Source organism: Schistocerca cancellata, chromosome 1 (assembly GCF_023864275.1).
Source record: "Schistocerca cancellata isolate TAMUIC-IGC-003103 chromosome 1, iqSchCanc2.1, whole genome shotgun sequence".
Taxonomy (NCBI): domain Eukaryota; kingdom Metazoa; phylum Arthropoda; class Insecta; order Orthoptera; family Acrididae; genus Schistocerca; species Schistocerca cancellata.
Window position 1 is genome coordinate 1,254,332,238 of NC_064626.1, and position 15,104 is coordinate 1,254,347,341.

The window sequence follows — 15,104 nt, forward strand, 5'->3', positions numbered from 1 at the left end:
AGTTGGAAACACACTTCACTGACAAAGATTACTGCTTTCTAAGTTATGCTAAGTAGTAATTGTTAATATACTGCTGCTGGCTTGCTATTTATGTAACTACACTAGTAACTAACAAAGGTAACTGGTACAACTAGAATGTTGTGCCCTACCCCTGCTATGCACTTCATGGTGGTTTGCAGAGTATAGATATAGATATAGATATAGACATACACATTGTAAGAATGGAGGCCGATTTATAATGAAGTGTTAAAAAACAGTAGTTTTCAAAACTGTCAAAATTAATGGGCTACATTTGAATAATTACAAAGCTTGCTGCCAGCAATATGTACCTACCACTACCATGAGAGCATTGGAATTAGAAAATACCCAGTATTTTTACTGAACTATGCTGGTTCAAGGAATAAGCTTCCTTAAGCTCTTCACATTTCTTCAGCTCCTCCCTTTATACACTAAAAGAAATGCTAAAACATTGATGAAAACTCCTTGCTGTGCCAGCATTAATTTTCAACTCTTTGAATACACTGAGCAACATCCTATCAAGTTTGCAATGAAGCACAAATCAGCCTTCAACAGCATGCACAAAACTTCTCATTTACCAAAATGCATCATCACTTTCTGACATCAATGTGACAAACATACCTGCTTTCTGGTACTAACTCCAGACACTGCAATGTGTGTGAATGGGAAACGAAGCTTGCCAGAGCTTGTATTAATGTGTCTTTTGAAGCAGCATTTACTATTCGTGGGTCAGCAAAATGACTGCAAAGAAATTCTGCAACATCTTTCAGCAACTCCTCACTACCTAGAAAAGAAAAGTTCTGCATTCTCTATCAGGTACACTTAAAGACACTTTTCAAAGAAGCATATATTTGTAGAAATCTTATCAATACTAACACAGTACTTAAATATTAGAAGTATGAGAAGTAATTGTTTTGGTATCAGTAATAAAAATGAGAGAACTGGAAAGAATATAATGAAAAATTAGCATTAAAAATTATCAGCCTACATGTTAATACACATCTACACCCAGACTGAGAATGCAATCTTGAACTTAAGAGAAAAGAAAGAAGAGCTGGGTTTAACATCCCACCAACAATGAGATCAATAGACAGAGAGCATATGCTGGGATTGGGAAAGAATGAGGAAGGTAACTGGGTGCGGTCTTTCACAGGAATCAGCCTGGAATTTTCCTTGACTGACAAAGAGAAAGCAGTTTTGAATTTCTTCAGTTCTCATTGAAAAGTAGTACAACAAGATGTACACAACAGAACTTTTCATGGTGCAAGAATGGTCATCTTACTGACAGTCTGTTGTGATCCAGGCATCATTGTGTAGCCCATCTGGATACTGAAAACAGGCCTATTCCTGACTCAGGATACATGCATATGCCTGAGTGAACATATGCTGTCCTCCCTAGTTCTACTGCAGAGGACCATGGAGCACCGGCATGGCATTTAGTATGGTCCTCTTGAACCCACTGAATCCATATTTGCAAGGCAGCCATGAGATTCAGTTTAATGCAAGCAGCAGTAGCATGCAATGATAAACAGCAATAATGATAATGCGATGGGCAAATTTTAGCCCTTTCAATGTCTATGCAACAGCCTCCCCACCAATGTAATATTTTATAAAAATGCATTGTATAATTGTGTACTGTATATTATTTTCTTTCTAATCTTTTAAATTTCATTTATTTATGTTATAGTTTGTGTGAGTAAACATGAAATGAGAAATTAGTAATGTTGTTATTCTCTATGTAATCATATATAGTTACTCTGCGTATTTTTGGAATCTTTGGGCCGGTAGGGAATATTTCATCTGTGTAGCAAAAAAATTATGAGGAAGGAAGTAACAGCTAATGAGCGATCAAGTTTAATGGCAAGTCTAAGAAGTATTAAGATGGTCGGGCATAAGGAAGAGAGTAAATTTGCAAAAATTTAATTAGTTTGTGGAAAGAACAGTTTCTTTTGAGGTGAAAAATGGAGAAGTTTGGAAGCTATCAGCTACAGTGTCTTGAGACAGATAATGATTTAAATTTTCAGGGAGAGGCGAGTAGAACTTGGAACATTCTGGAAGATGATTTCAGCAGCATTGTTGCGACAATTACTGAGACTGTGAGAAGAAGATTTATTTCAAAGACTGATGCAGAAGAGGAAGCGTATATGGTGAATGCCCTGGAGAAGAACCCAGACCCATACAAGAGAGACGATACTTCTAGATTATTGCATAAATGCAGGAGGAAGAAGAAGAAGAAGAAGAAGAAGAAGAAGAAGGAAGAAGAAGAAGAAGCTGAAACTTGCCGAACAATCAATAACTCGAAGCAAGCACACTGTGAAGGCTCTATTACATTGTGATTTATTTGAGCAGCAAACTGAACTGTTTAATGTAATTGGATAGATAAAAAATCTACTCATCAAGCGGTGGCAGGAGAAAACACCAGAATTTGAAAACCTTGGTCCAGTTGCCAGTGATCATCTTTCCTTCTCATCCTGTCTGGTAAAGTCTTGATTAACCTGGGTTTGTGGGCAACTTTTCCAAACTCTCCACATTTCCTAAACCTCATCAGTCCTTTTCCATCACTCCTCTCCCCTCGCTTTCAAACCTTCTGCCAGAAGAAGGTGCCACTGGCTGTGAAAGCTTGCAAGTTTCAATACCTTTATGTGTTTTCTCCTGTCACTGCTAGGCGAGTAGACTTTTTATCTATCCAGTTAAATTATATTTTCCAAAACTGATTAATTTTGTTGATATATTAAATCGAACTGTTTGTGTGATACAGACCTACAAGCGGAAATTGACAAATTGTTCTGAACATCTAACTGCGAACTGTTTTCAAAAGTTAGACTAAACAGTGTGAGGACCTAAGCTTCCATTTATTTGGCTTTGAATGAATTAATAAATGGGTGATCTGCTAGTTTAAGTCAAGTTATGCAGATGCCATTGTTGTAAGTGCAAAATCTGTGTCTGCAAAATTTACTAACGTGACATATACCTGAAATCCCTTCCTTCATCCTACTTAGAAACATCTAAAAGTTATATTCACAGTGTATTTTGCAAATAAATGACACACTGGAGCAGCACAAAGTTTTACTTCAATTTTAACAATTAATCATTTTTAATTAGCGAAATAGCCATCACCATCTTGCTGCAGATCAGTGATCTTGAAGAACAGCAGAGAACAGCAACAGAGTACTTCCTTTGTGGCAACGGCGACCTCAGATTGGACGAGCAGTTATATCAGTGAAGTGATTAGATCACTGACTTCAAATGCACCATTATCTTTCTTTGACATCGCAAAATAATCATTTGACAAGCAGTTTATTTAAAGTGTACTAAAGTGAAAGTGAAGGCTTTACCTTAAAAAAAAATGCCAAAGACAAATTGTATTTTGAATTGATTTTAGTCAGTATGGTGTTGGGGAGGCCATGTCACATACTAAGATTTTTATTATTCGTGACACTATACTGAATTCTTGTTATCACAGCATTATATTCAGCATGGGGAGAATACTGATTTTGTTCATATCTCTTTGGTACAACTGGAATTACTGTAGAACGTATCAATGATTTAGAAGCTCCACAAACTTTGTAAAACTGTCTTAAGCAAACCAATAACAGTCGTGACAGTTAGGCATGCAGAAAGGTAAAGAAGTAGTCAGGATCATTTTCAGAAAGGCCATGATCCTGTCAATGTCAAATTCCAACACATATTGCTACATGTTCCTTATACAAGTCATAACACAATGTTCTCACAAATGAACAATATTCAAACACAACTTTTAAATCAGAAAACCCTGCTGTGTGGTCTCTCATGATGTGCAGACTGTAAATGGTTTTACTCCTATTTACTGTATACCTCCGAATCCAAGATAAGGTTTTCTCCTGAAATTTTGTGCCCAGAAGCAGGGGATCATCTGGCATTCGTGGCATATGATATGGAGTTTTTCTTTCTTTACTATAGAGAAGACTCAGCTTCCATTAAGCTGTACCTCTACTCTCTTCATCCCTGACACTTGAACCTTGAATGTACGCATGCACTTTGAGCACTGTTGTACAATAGCAGAAAGTGTTTGTTGCGGCAATTTTTTCATCATTTGTTGTTTGACCTTGCAGTGCCCAATTCTAAACTGTGCAGCAAAGTGTGTAATGTATCATGGTGTGGAACAATATGATTCAAAATAGAATTTTTCAATAAGATGCAAGCATTGTTACAACACCAATTTCAAAATCATGCTTGCTCGGTGTGCAGAAGCAACAAACAATTGTGCAGTATTGAGGACGTGTGGAGCCACAGAAGCCAATGCTTGGGGATGGCAAGAGGGCAAAGGACTTCTGAAAAAATGCAAAGTCCAATAGGAAAGCTTTCAGTGGCCCACAGAGAGGATGTTTCAGAATTGTCCAAATGAAAGTAGGGGCAACTGTGCTGAAGAAACATAAAGAAGGAACAGCAGTTTCCTGTGAGGGCATACAAAATAAAGCACACGAATTGGCACAGGAACTCGGAGTCCAATTTAAGACCAGCTTTGGATGGTGTTCAAGGATGGACTTGTGCTGCAACGTCGAACATCATTTGCTCAGCATCTTCCAGTATTGTATATGGAGAAGTTGGTTGAGTATCAATGACACAGTATAAGACAGAGAAAGGAAGGTGCTTATCTCTTAGACCACATTGCAAACGTTGACAAGATGCCTCTCTACTTCGACTTGCCATCCAGTAAAACAGTACAGGAGAAAGGTGCCAAAATTTCATGGGTTTGTGATGATGATGTTTGGTTTGTGGGGCGCTCAACTGCGTGGTTATCAGCGCCCGTACAATTTCCCAACCTTTGCTCAGTCCAATTTCGCCACTTTCCTGGATGATGATGAAATGATGAGGACAACACAAACACCCAGTCATCTCGAGGCAGGTGAAAATCCCTGACCCCGCCGGGAATCGAACCCGGGACCCCGTGCTCGGGAAGCGAGAACGCTACCGCGAGACCACGAGCGGCGGACTTCATGGGTTTGCACTACCAGCAATGAGAAATTGCAAATTACTATGATGTTGTGTGTGCTTGCCAATGGAACAAAGATGCAACCTATGTCACCCTCAATTGTAAGACTACATCAATGTAAAAGATGGCACCCAGCACTGTATTTCACTGTAACAAAAAATGATGTACAACCAATAAGTTGATTGAAGGTTGGCTCTGCACAGCCTGGAGCAAGAGGCCAGGTGCTCTTCTATAGAATTGTGGAATGTTCATCCTTGATCATTTTCATAAGCATCTGACACCACCAGTGAGGGCAAAAATCCTGAAATCGAACACAGATCTTTTCATCATTCCAGGAGACATAATTTCCCAACAAGTGTTAGATGTGGTGTGACCTGAAGCAGCTGTACAGCAATTGGTTACTTCAATGCAGTCAAGCACTGACCCATATCGGGAATCTGATGAAGCCTTCAGTATCTCTAAAAGTGGAATGGATCCAGACTGCTTGAACATGCATATCCACAGCATCAGTTGTGAATACATTTAAGAAGTGCCATGTAACAAATGCCTTACATGGGAGTGAAGACAATCTACTAATAAAAGAAATCCAAGATAAACATGACATTGGCAGTGACATAGCAGATTCTGTGGACCATTCCAGTGAGGATGACTTGGTGGCATCTGTATCTAAGGAAGGTCTTTAGCTGATTTTATTTTCTGTGTACCGATACTTTTATTGTCTCCCTCTGTTACTGGTAATAAGGTAACCATTTGTAAGTTTTGACAACAAACCTACTATGTATGTGCATGTTTTTCTGCAATCCCTTGCAGAACAATGACGGGTTGTTTTGCATTCAGAGTCACCTTAGATTTTGAAATATAAGTGTGGCCACCCTGAAGTGCTAATCTTCTGCATCTCCAAGAATGTAGGATACTTCATGCCAAGTTAACGTTTGTTACTGGCTTTCTTCGTGGTGTTGCAATTTTAATGGTCCAGAATGTACTTAGCAAGAAAGGATTAATAACAAAAAAAATTATGTACGTATGACATTATGGAATGTACATCACAAATAAGCCTTCATAGAGTAAGGCCTGTGACAGACAAGAACACAGAGAATGGAATTAAAATTATTACAAACAGCACAAGAACTCACATCTGAAATTTGCATGTTTATATATTCCTCCCCACCTGCAATACTGATAATGAAAAATTAAGATTGAAGATACGCATGTGAGCAACTGTATTGGACACATCTACTCAGAAATATATAAAATCCCTCTTTTGATCTGAAGATATGTCATTGTGTGGACATGAGGTGCTTGATCAATGGCTGCTCAGCCATTGCCGCCAATTCATGCAATTAGTTGGGGATGTATCCAAAGCACACAGTACTTGCTACACAGCATCCCTGTTCTTAAAATGACTGGTGTTAGCTTATATGGGAGCCCACACAAGCACGCCTCATGTCTGTGGTACAAATCACCAACAGGATACTTGTGGTGTTACATGTAACTCTAGAAGGGAGACATAAGTTCCTAATTCTTATTCACAAATGATGCTTGTGAATGAAAAAGTAGTTAAAAAAATTATTCAGTAAAACAGCACGACTAATGCATGGCTTTAATGTCTTATTTCCAAGTGGAGATCCAGGCCAAGAGACAATGTGTGACCACAAGATGGGACGACGAATGCAGTAACTTCGAGAGAGGATGTACTTGTGAGGTCGAGATATAGAAGGTCGGTGAAATGCTCGCCTACTCTGGGAAGTGAGTCAAATCAGAGAAAATCCAAGAAAGGATGAAATGGCTGCACTGATACTGAAACAAATTAATTATGAATTGATCTGTAATTCTGAATCTGTCATTCTATGAAAAAAATTATATGTAGTGTTTGGGTTAGATGTTTTGATTGAAGTTAATGTTAGTTGAAGGATATGGTACATATCTGTGGTGAATATATTGAGGTTAATATGAAAAATGTCCAAATAATTGCTGAAGAAAAGTAGAAGTTTTTATATTACAATTCCTTCCAGCAAGAATAGTTCACGCTGGAGAAGAAGTCTTATATTACTTCAATGTAACAGTCATATATTAAAAACAAAGATTCCATGACTTACCAAACAGGAAAGCGCTGGTAGATAGGCACAATAAAAAAACACACAAACACACACACAAAATGTCAAGCTTTCGCAACCCACAGTTGCTTCGTCAGGAAAGAGGGAAGGAGAGGTAAAGATGAAAGGATGTGGGTTTTAAGGGAGAGGGTAAAGAGTCATTCCAATCCCGGGAGTGAAAAGACTTACCTTAGGGGGAAAAAACGACAGGTATACACTCGCACACACACACATATCCGTCCACACATATACAGACACAAGCAGACATATTTAAAGGCAAAGAGTTTCTTTGCCTTTATGTATGTGTGGTTGGATATGGGTGTGTGTGAGAGTGTATACCTGTCCTTTTTTCCCCCTAAGGTAAGTCTTTCCGCTCCCGGGATTGGAATGACTCCTTACCCTCTCCCTTAAAACCCACATCCTTTCGTCTTTCCCTCTCCTTCCCTCTTTCCTGATGAAGCAACCGTTGGTTGCGAAAGCTTGAATTTTGAGTGTATGATTGTGTTTGTTTGTGTGTCTATCGACCTGCCAGATCTTTTGTTTGGTAAGTCACATCATCTTTGTTTCCTTCCCTACAGCCTAGGCCTTCGTGACAAACGAATCTGCTCCAGTCCTGAATCCCTGAACCATTACACTAACAACCTGAAAACAGCTTTCGCATCCCGCAACTACCCTCCCGACCTGGTACAGAAGCAAATAACCAGAGCCACTTCCTCATCTCCTCAAACCCAGAACCTCCCACAGAAGAACCCCAAAAGTGCCCCACTTGTGACAGGATACTTCCCGGGACTGGATCAGACTCTGAATGTGGCTCTCCAGCAGGGATACGACTTCCTCAAATCCTGCCCTGAAATGAGATCCATCCTTCATGAAATCCTCCCCACTCCACCAAGAGTGTCTTTCCGCCGTCCACCTAACCTTCGTAACCTCTTAGTACATCCCTATGAAATCCCCAAACCACCTTCCCTACCCTCTGGCTCCTACCCTTGTAACCGCCCCCGGTGTAAAACCTGTCCCATGCATCCTCCCACCACCACCTACTCCAGTCCTGTAACCTGGAAGGTGTACACAATCAAAGGCAGAGCCACGTGTGAAAGCACCCACGTGATCTACCAACTGACCTACCTACACTGTGATGCATTCTATGTGGGAATGACCAGCAACAAACTGTCCATTCGCATGAATGGACACAGGCAGACAGTGTTTGTTGGTAATGAGGATCACCCTGTGGCTAAACATGCCTTGGTGCACGACCAGCACATCTTGGTGCAGTGTTACACCGTCCGGGTTATCTGGATACTTCCTACTAACACCAACCTATTTGAACTCCGGAGAGGGGAACTTGCTCTTCAATATATCCTCTCTTCCCGTTATCCACCAGGCCTCAATCTCCGCTAATTTCAAGTTGCCGCCACTCATACCTCACCTGTCATTCAACAACATCTTTGCCTCTGCACTTCTGCCTCGACTGACATCTCTGCCCAAACTCTTTGTCTTTAAATATGTCTGCTTGTGTCTGTATATGTGTGGATGGATATGTGTGTGTGTGCGAGTGTATACCCGTCCTTTTTTCCCCATAAGGTAAGTCTTTCCGCTCCCGCTCCCGGGACTGGAATGACTCCTTACCCTCTCCCTTAAAACCCACATCCTTTCGTCTTTCCCTCTCCTTCCCTCTTTCCTGATGAGGCAACAGTTTGTTGCGAAAGCTTGAATTTTGTGTGTATGTTTGTGTTCGTTTGTGTGTCTGTCGACCTGCCAGCACTTTCATTTGGTAAGTCACATCATCTTTGTTTTTAGGTATATTTTTCCTTCATGGAATGTTTCCTTCTATTATAACCATATCATTAATTTGAACCCAACAATTACGTTTGTTATTGTCGCCTTTGCATTTCGAAATCTTTCCTGTCGTCTTATTTCTCTTTTTTCTCTTTATTTTCTCTTTCTGTTTTTACCAGTAGTTTCACTTTGTATTCACCTTCCCTTTTACCGTAATCTACTATACAATTTTATCCCGCCTATATACGCTCAACAATATGTAACCCACTTCCCAACCATAACAAAAAAATTTTATTTTCCACTTTCAACACTACCGCTGCTATAAAATCCACCGTTTCTAGTTCAATAACAGCTGCTTTCACGTATTTAACAACCATTTCAGCTAGTTCTAATAACTTTAACTTTATTTCCACTTCCGTTTTTCACACATCACTGATCATTTTAGCCGCTCCCCACAGGTTTTAACGTCATTATTTCTACAATTGTTAGCCCCATTTTCGTAATCTTTCACCACAACACCACTCCTTTAATACGTTTTTTCGAAATTTTCTCGAAATTTTCCCGAATTTCTCCGTCCTTTAACGTGATTTAGCAGCAACACAACCACCTAACCTTTTTGCACATCGCTATCTACCAACCCAAGTTCACCACAGTATCAACTTAACCAACACTTTTTCGCCTTTTTTCAGACCAGATCTCCAATTGCTTTCTAGTTCACCTTCATCTCTCCCCATATATTTCTATCTTGCTTTTTCATTTCAACCTCTTGTTAAACTTTCCACCTTCTAATACCATGTCACCCTCACAACACCCCCACAATGAGCCCATTAAGTTTTATTTACATTCCCTCCGCAAACATGCCTTCACCCTAGCCAGATTACGCTCACATATTTTATTTTCTCAGGCTTGTCTGACATTTGGCATAACCCCCAAAGGCCTCACACTTAAAGTTCCCATCTCTGGCTGCAACCCTTCTTTCCATCAGTCCCTATACCAGTTCCAAACTGAACAATCCATTGCCCTCACCCACCTAATCCTTCACCTACACATCAACTCAGTCAATGAACACACCCGTCAACTCCTATCCTTAATAAAAGTCCTCAATCTTTCCTCTCCCACATCCACACCGGCTATTCAGAGCATCCTCCTACAGGCCAACCGCCAATTAGAACAGCATGCCACCCTTCACCTCAAAAAACTATCCAATCTCCTGGTTTCCCACCTCCGGAAAGGCAACTCACTCACCCTTCACAACCTTTCCAGCAAACCTCAACCACCTCTCATTGCACACAAACCCAGTCTCTCCCATCTACTCAATCTCCCACTTCCAGCTCCAATCCCTCCAAAACCTCAAAATTCCGATCAACACAATCTGGCACCACAACACCCTAATTCAGTAGTTAACCTTTCCTCCAAACCTCTCTCCCAATCCGAAACCTCTGTCCTATCCAAAGGCCTCACCTTCAGCCCCACTCCCAGATTCAACCAAACAGTCCTCGTCAAAGATCTACTATCCTACACTCGTACTCTCTGCTGGAAGTATCACTTTGCCACGAAGAAAAATGATCCTAATCCTACCCCTAATGATCCAACTCCCCAAGACACTATCCAAATTGAACCCTGCCTGGAACAGTTCCGTCCTCCGTCACAGCGGGACCCACCTCCTCTTCCTCAAAATCACCCTCTCCAAACCCTCCAGGAATTTCTGACTTCCAGCCTTGCCTCTCAATCCTTCTTAAAAAACCTTAATCCTACTCCCAACATCACCACTGCTGAAGCACAGGCTATCCGTGATCTGAAGGCTGACCGGTCCATCGTCATTCTTCCGGCGGACAAGGGTTCCACGACCGTGGTACTTGATCGTCAAGAGTATGTGGCTGAGGGACTGCGTCAGCTTTCAGACAACACCACATACAAAGTTTGCCAAGGTAATCCCATTCCTGATGTCCAGGCAGAGCTTCAAGGAATCCTCAGAACCTTAGGCCCCCTACAAAACCTTTCACCTGACTCCATCAACCTCCTGACCCCACCGACACCCCGCACCCCTACCTTCTACCTTCTTCCTAAAATTCACAAACCCAATCATCCCGGCCGCCCCATTGTAGCTGGTTACCAAGCCCCCACAGAAATTATCTCTGCCTACGTAGATCAACACCTTCAACCCATTACATGCAGTCTCCCATCCTTCATCAAAGACACCAACCACTTTCTCGAACGCCTGGAATCCTTACCCAATCCGTTACCCCCAGAAACCATCCTTGTAACCATTGATGCCACTTCCTTATACACAAATATACCGCACGTCCAGGGCCTCGCTGCGATGGAGCACTTCTTTTCATGCCGATCACCTGCCACCCTACCTAAAACCTCTTTCCTCATTACCTTAGCCAGCTTCATCCTGACCCACAACTTCTTCACTTTTGAAAACCAGACATACCAACAATTAAAGGGAACAGCCATGGGTACCAGGATGGCCCCCTCGTACACCAACCTATTCATGAGTCGCTTAGAGGAAGCCTTCTTGGTTACCCAGGCCTGCCAACCCAAAGTTTGGTACAGATTTATTGATGACATCTTCATGATCTGGACTCACAGTGAAGAAGAACTCCAGAATTTCCTCTCCAACCTCAACTCCTTTGGTTCCATCACATTCACCTGGTCCTACTCCAAATCCCATGCCACTTTCCTTGATGTTGACCTTCACCTGTCCAATGGCCAGCTTCACACGTCCGTCCACATCAAACCCACCAACAAGCAACAGTACCTCCATTACAACAGCTGCCACCCATTCCACATCAAACGGTCCCTTCCCTACAGCCTAGGTCTTCGTGGCAAACGAATCTGCTCCAGTCCGGAATCCCTGAAGCATTACACCAACAACCTGACAACAGCTTTCGCATCCCGCAACTACCCTCCCGACCTGGTACAGAAGCAAATAACCAGAGCCACTTCCTCATCCTCTCAAACCCAGAACCTCCCACAGAAGAACCACAAAAGTGCCCCACTTGTAACAGGATACTTTCCGGGACTGGATCAGATTCTGAATGTGGCTCTCCAGCAGGGATACGACTTCCTCAAATCCTGCCCTGAAATGAGATCCATCCTTCATGAAATCCTCCCCACTCCACCAAGAGTGTCTTTCCGCCGTCCACCTAACCTTCGTAACCTCTTAGTACATCCCTATGAAATCCCCAAACCACCTTCCCTACCCTCTGGCTCCTACCCTTGTAACCGCCCCCGGTGTAAAACCTGTCCCATGCACCCTCCCACCACCACCTACTCCAGTCCTGTAACCCGGAAGGTGTACACAATCAAAGGCAGAGCCACGTGTGAAAGCACCCACGTGATCTACCAACTGACCTGCCTACACTGTGATTCATTCTATGTGGAAATGACCAGCAACAAACTGTCCATTCGCATGAATGGACACAGGCAGACAGTGTTTGTTGGTAATGAGGATCACCCTGTGGCTAAACATGCCTTGGTGCACGACCAGCACATCTTGGCGCAGTGTTACACCGTCCGGGTTATCTGGATACTTCCTACTAACACCAACCTATTTGAACTCCGGAGAGGGGAACTTGCTCTTCAATATATCCTCTCTTCCCGTTATCCACCAGGCCTCAATCTCCGCTAATTTCAAGTTGCCGCCACTCATACCTCACCTGTCATTCAACAACATCTTTGCCTCTGCACTTCTGCCTCGACTGACATCTCTGCCCAAACTCTTTGTCTTTAAATATGTCTGCTTGTGTCTGTATATGTGTGGATGGATATGTGTGTGTGTGTGCGAGTGTATACCCATCCTTTTTTCCCCATAAGGTAAGTCTTTCCGCTCCCGCTCCCGGGACTGGAATGACTCCTTACCCGCTCCCTTAAAACCCACATCCTTTCGTCTTTCCCTCTCCTTCCCTCTTTCCTGATGAGGCAACAGTTTGTTGCGAAAGCTTGAATTTTGTGTGTATGTTTGTGTTCGTTTGTGTGTCTGTCGACCTGCCAGCACTTTCATTTGGTAAGTCACATCATCGTTGTTTTTAGGTGTGTGTCTATATATATATATATATATATATATATATATATATATATATATATATATATATATATATACCTGTCATTTTTTCCCCCTAAGGTAAGTCTTTCCGCTCCCGGGATTGGAATGACTCCTTACCCTCTCCCTTAAAACCCATATCCTTTTGTCTTCCCTTCTCCTTCCCTCTTTCCTGACGAGGCAACCGTTGGTTGCGAAAGCTAGATTTTTGTGTGTATGTTTGTGTTTGTTTGTGTGTCTATCGACCTGCCAGCGCTTTTGTTTGGTAAGTCTTATCATCTTTCTTTTTAATTATATATATATATATATATATATATATATATATATACACCTAAAAACAACGATGATGTGAGAACTGCTACTTTCAATGATTATATATAGTACAATCACCCACAATGCGACAATCTTCCAAAGAGGAAGGGCCACTAGCCTTCACCCATAAGTAAATAGTGCAATCAGAATTTATCTTACATCGTCTACGACAAGACAAAGATAAACTCCCATGCGGAAGAAGGTAAGAACCCTCAATAGCAATAATTATATATATATATATATATATATATATAAAAACAAAGATGATGTGACTTACCAAATGAAAGTGCTGGCAGGTCGACAGACACACAAACTAACACAAACATACACACAAAATTCAAGCTTTCGCAACAAACTGTTGCCTCATCAGGAAAGAGGGAAGGAGAGGGAAAGACGAAAGGATGTGGGTTTTAAGGGAGAGGGTAAGGAGTCATTCCAGTCCCGGGAGCAGAAAGACTTACCTTAGGGGGAAAAAAGGACGGGTATACACTCGCACACACACACATATCCATCCACACATATACAGACACATGTCTGCTTGTGTCTGTGTATGTGTGGATGGATATGTGTGTGTGTGCGCGAGTGTATACCTGTCCTTTTTTCCCCTAAGGTAAGTCTTTCCGCTCCCGGGATTGGAATGACTCCTTACCCTCTCCCTTAAAACCCATATCCTTTTGTCTTTCCTTCTCCTTCCCTCTTTCCTGACGAGGCAACCGTTGGTTGCGAAAGCTAGAATTTTGTGTGTATGTTTGTGTTTGTTTGTGTGTCTATCGACCTGCCAGCGCTTTTGTTTGGTAAGTCTCATCATCTTTCTTTTTAAATATATTTTTCCCACGTGGAATGTTTCCCACTATTATATATATATGGTTATAATAGAAGGAAACATTCCATGAAGGAAAAATATACCTAAAAACAAAGATGATGTGACTTACCAAATGAAAGTGCTGGCAGGTCGACAGACAAACAAACGAACACAAACATACACACAAAATTCAAGCTTTCGCAACAAACTGTTGCCTCATCAGGAAAGAGGGAAGGAGAGGGAAAGACGAAAGGATGTGGGTTTTAAGGGAGAGGGTAAGGAGTCATTCCAGTCCCGGGAGCGGAAAGACTTACCTTATGGGGAAAAAAGGACGGGTATACACTCGCGCACACACACACACATATCCATCCACACATATACAGACACAAGCAGACATATTTAAAGACAAAGAGTTTGGGCAGAGATGTATATAAAGAAAGATGATGAGACTTACCAAACAAAAGCGCTGGCAGGTCGATAGACACACAAACAGACACAAACATATATATAAAAGCAGAACAACATAAATTCTTCCTGAATCCAATAAATAAAATCCAACAGAGATCATAAATTGATGCACATGATGATTTGCTAAAAAGTTGTTCACCATTATGAAATGGTGACAGACATATCGGAACTACCTTTTCACACTCTATTATATAAACATACCTCCACCACTTGTCTTATGTGCAAAGTTTCCTGACGGCAAGTGGGACGCATCACTTAATGTTGTTTACAATGGATTTGTACCCTACCACCAACACATAAAATAGTGAACCACCACTCAACAGATTAGGTAGCTTTTTCCAAGCTTTGACCATCCAATCACGATATTTCTGTGGCCATATTAACCTCTGAACTCTGTGATGTGCACAGAGCAGAGATAAAAAAGTGTAGAGGTGGCTTCTGTATCCGACAGTGAGGTGGTGATTCACAGGTTGTTGTTGTTGTTGTTGTTGTTGTCATTGTGTACTGAAGTGGCAAATTGTTATGTGCACTATGGACTGTCTATCTGCTGTTAAGAGTCCACAACAATCAACGGAGACCACTATCATCAATCTGTTGTTGCCCACAGCAGCTGAT

The 15,104-nt window shown here is 41.7% G+C and overlaps 1 protein-coding gene across 3 annotated transcripts in view; it reads right to left on the reverse strand.

Annotated features, from left to right (window-relative positions):
* LOC126094933 (E3 ubiquitin-protein ligase RNF123-like) overlaps nt 1-15,104 on the reverse strand; it is a 203,476-nt gene that overhangs the window by 42,513 nt on the left and 145,859 nt on the right. For all 3 annotated transcript variants that reach the window (XM_049909600.1, XM_049909583.1, XM_049909591.1), the window contains exon 14: nt 640-802. In XM_049909600.1, coding sequence (XP_049765557.1) covers nt 640-802 — 163 coding nt within the window. The remainder of the gene's footprint in view (nt 1-639; nt 803-15,104) is intronic.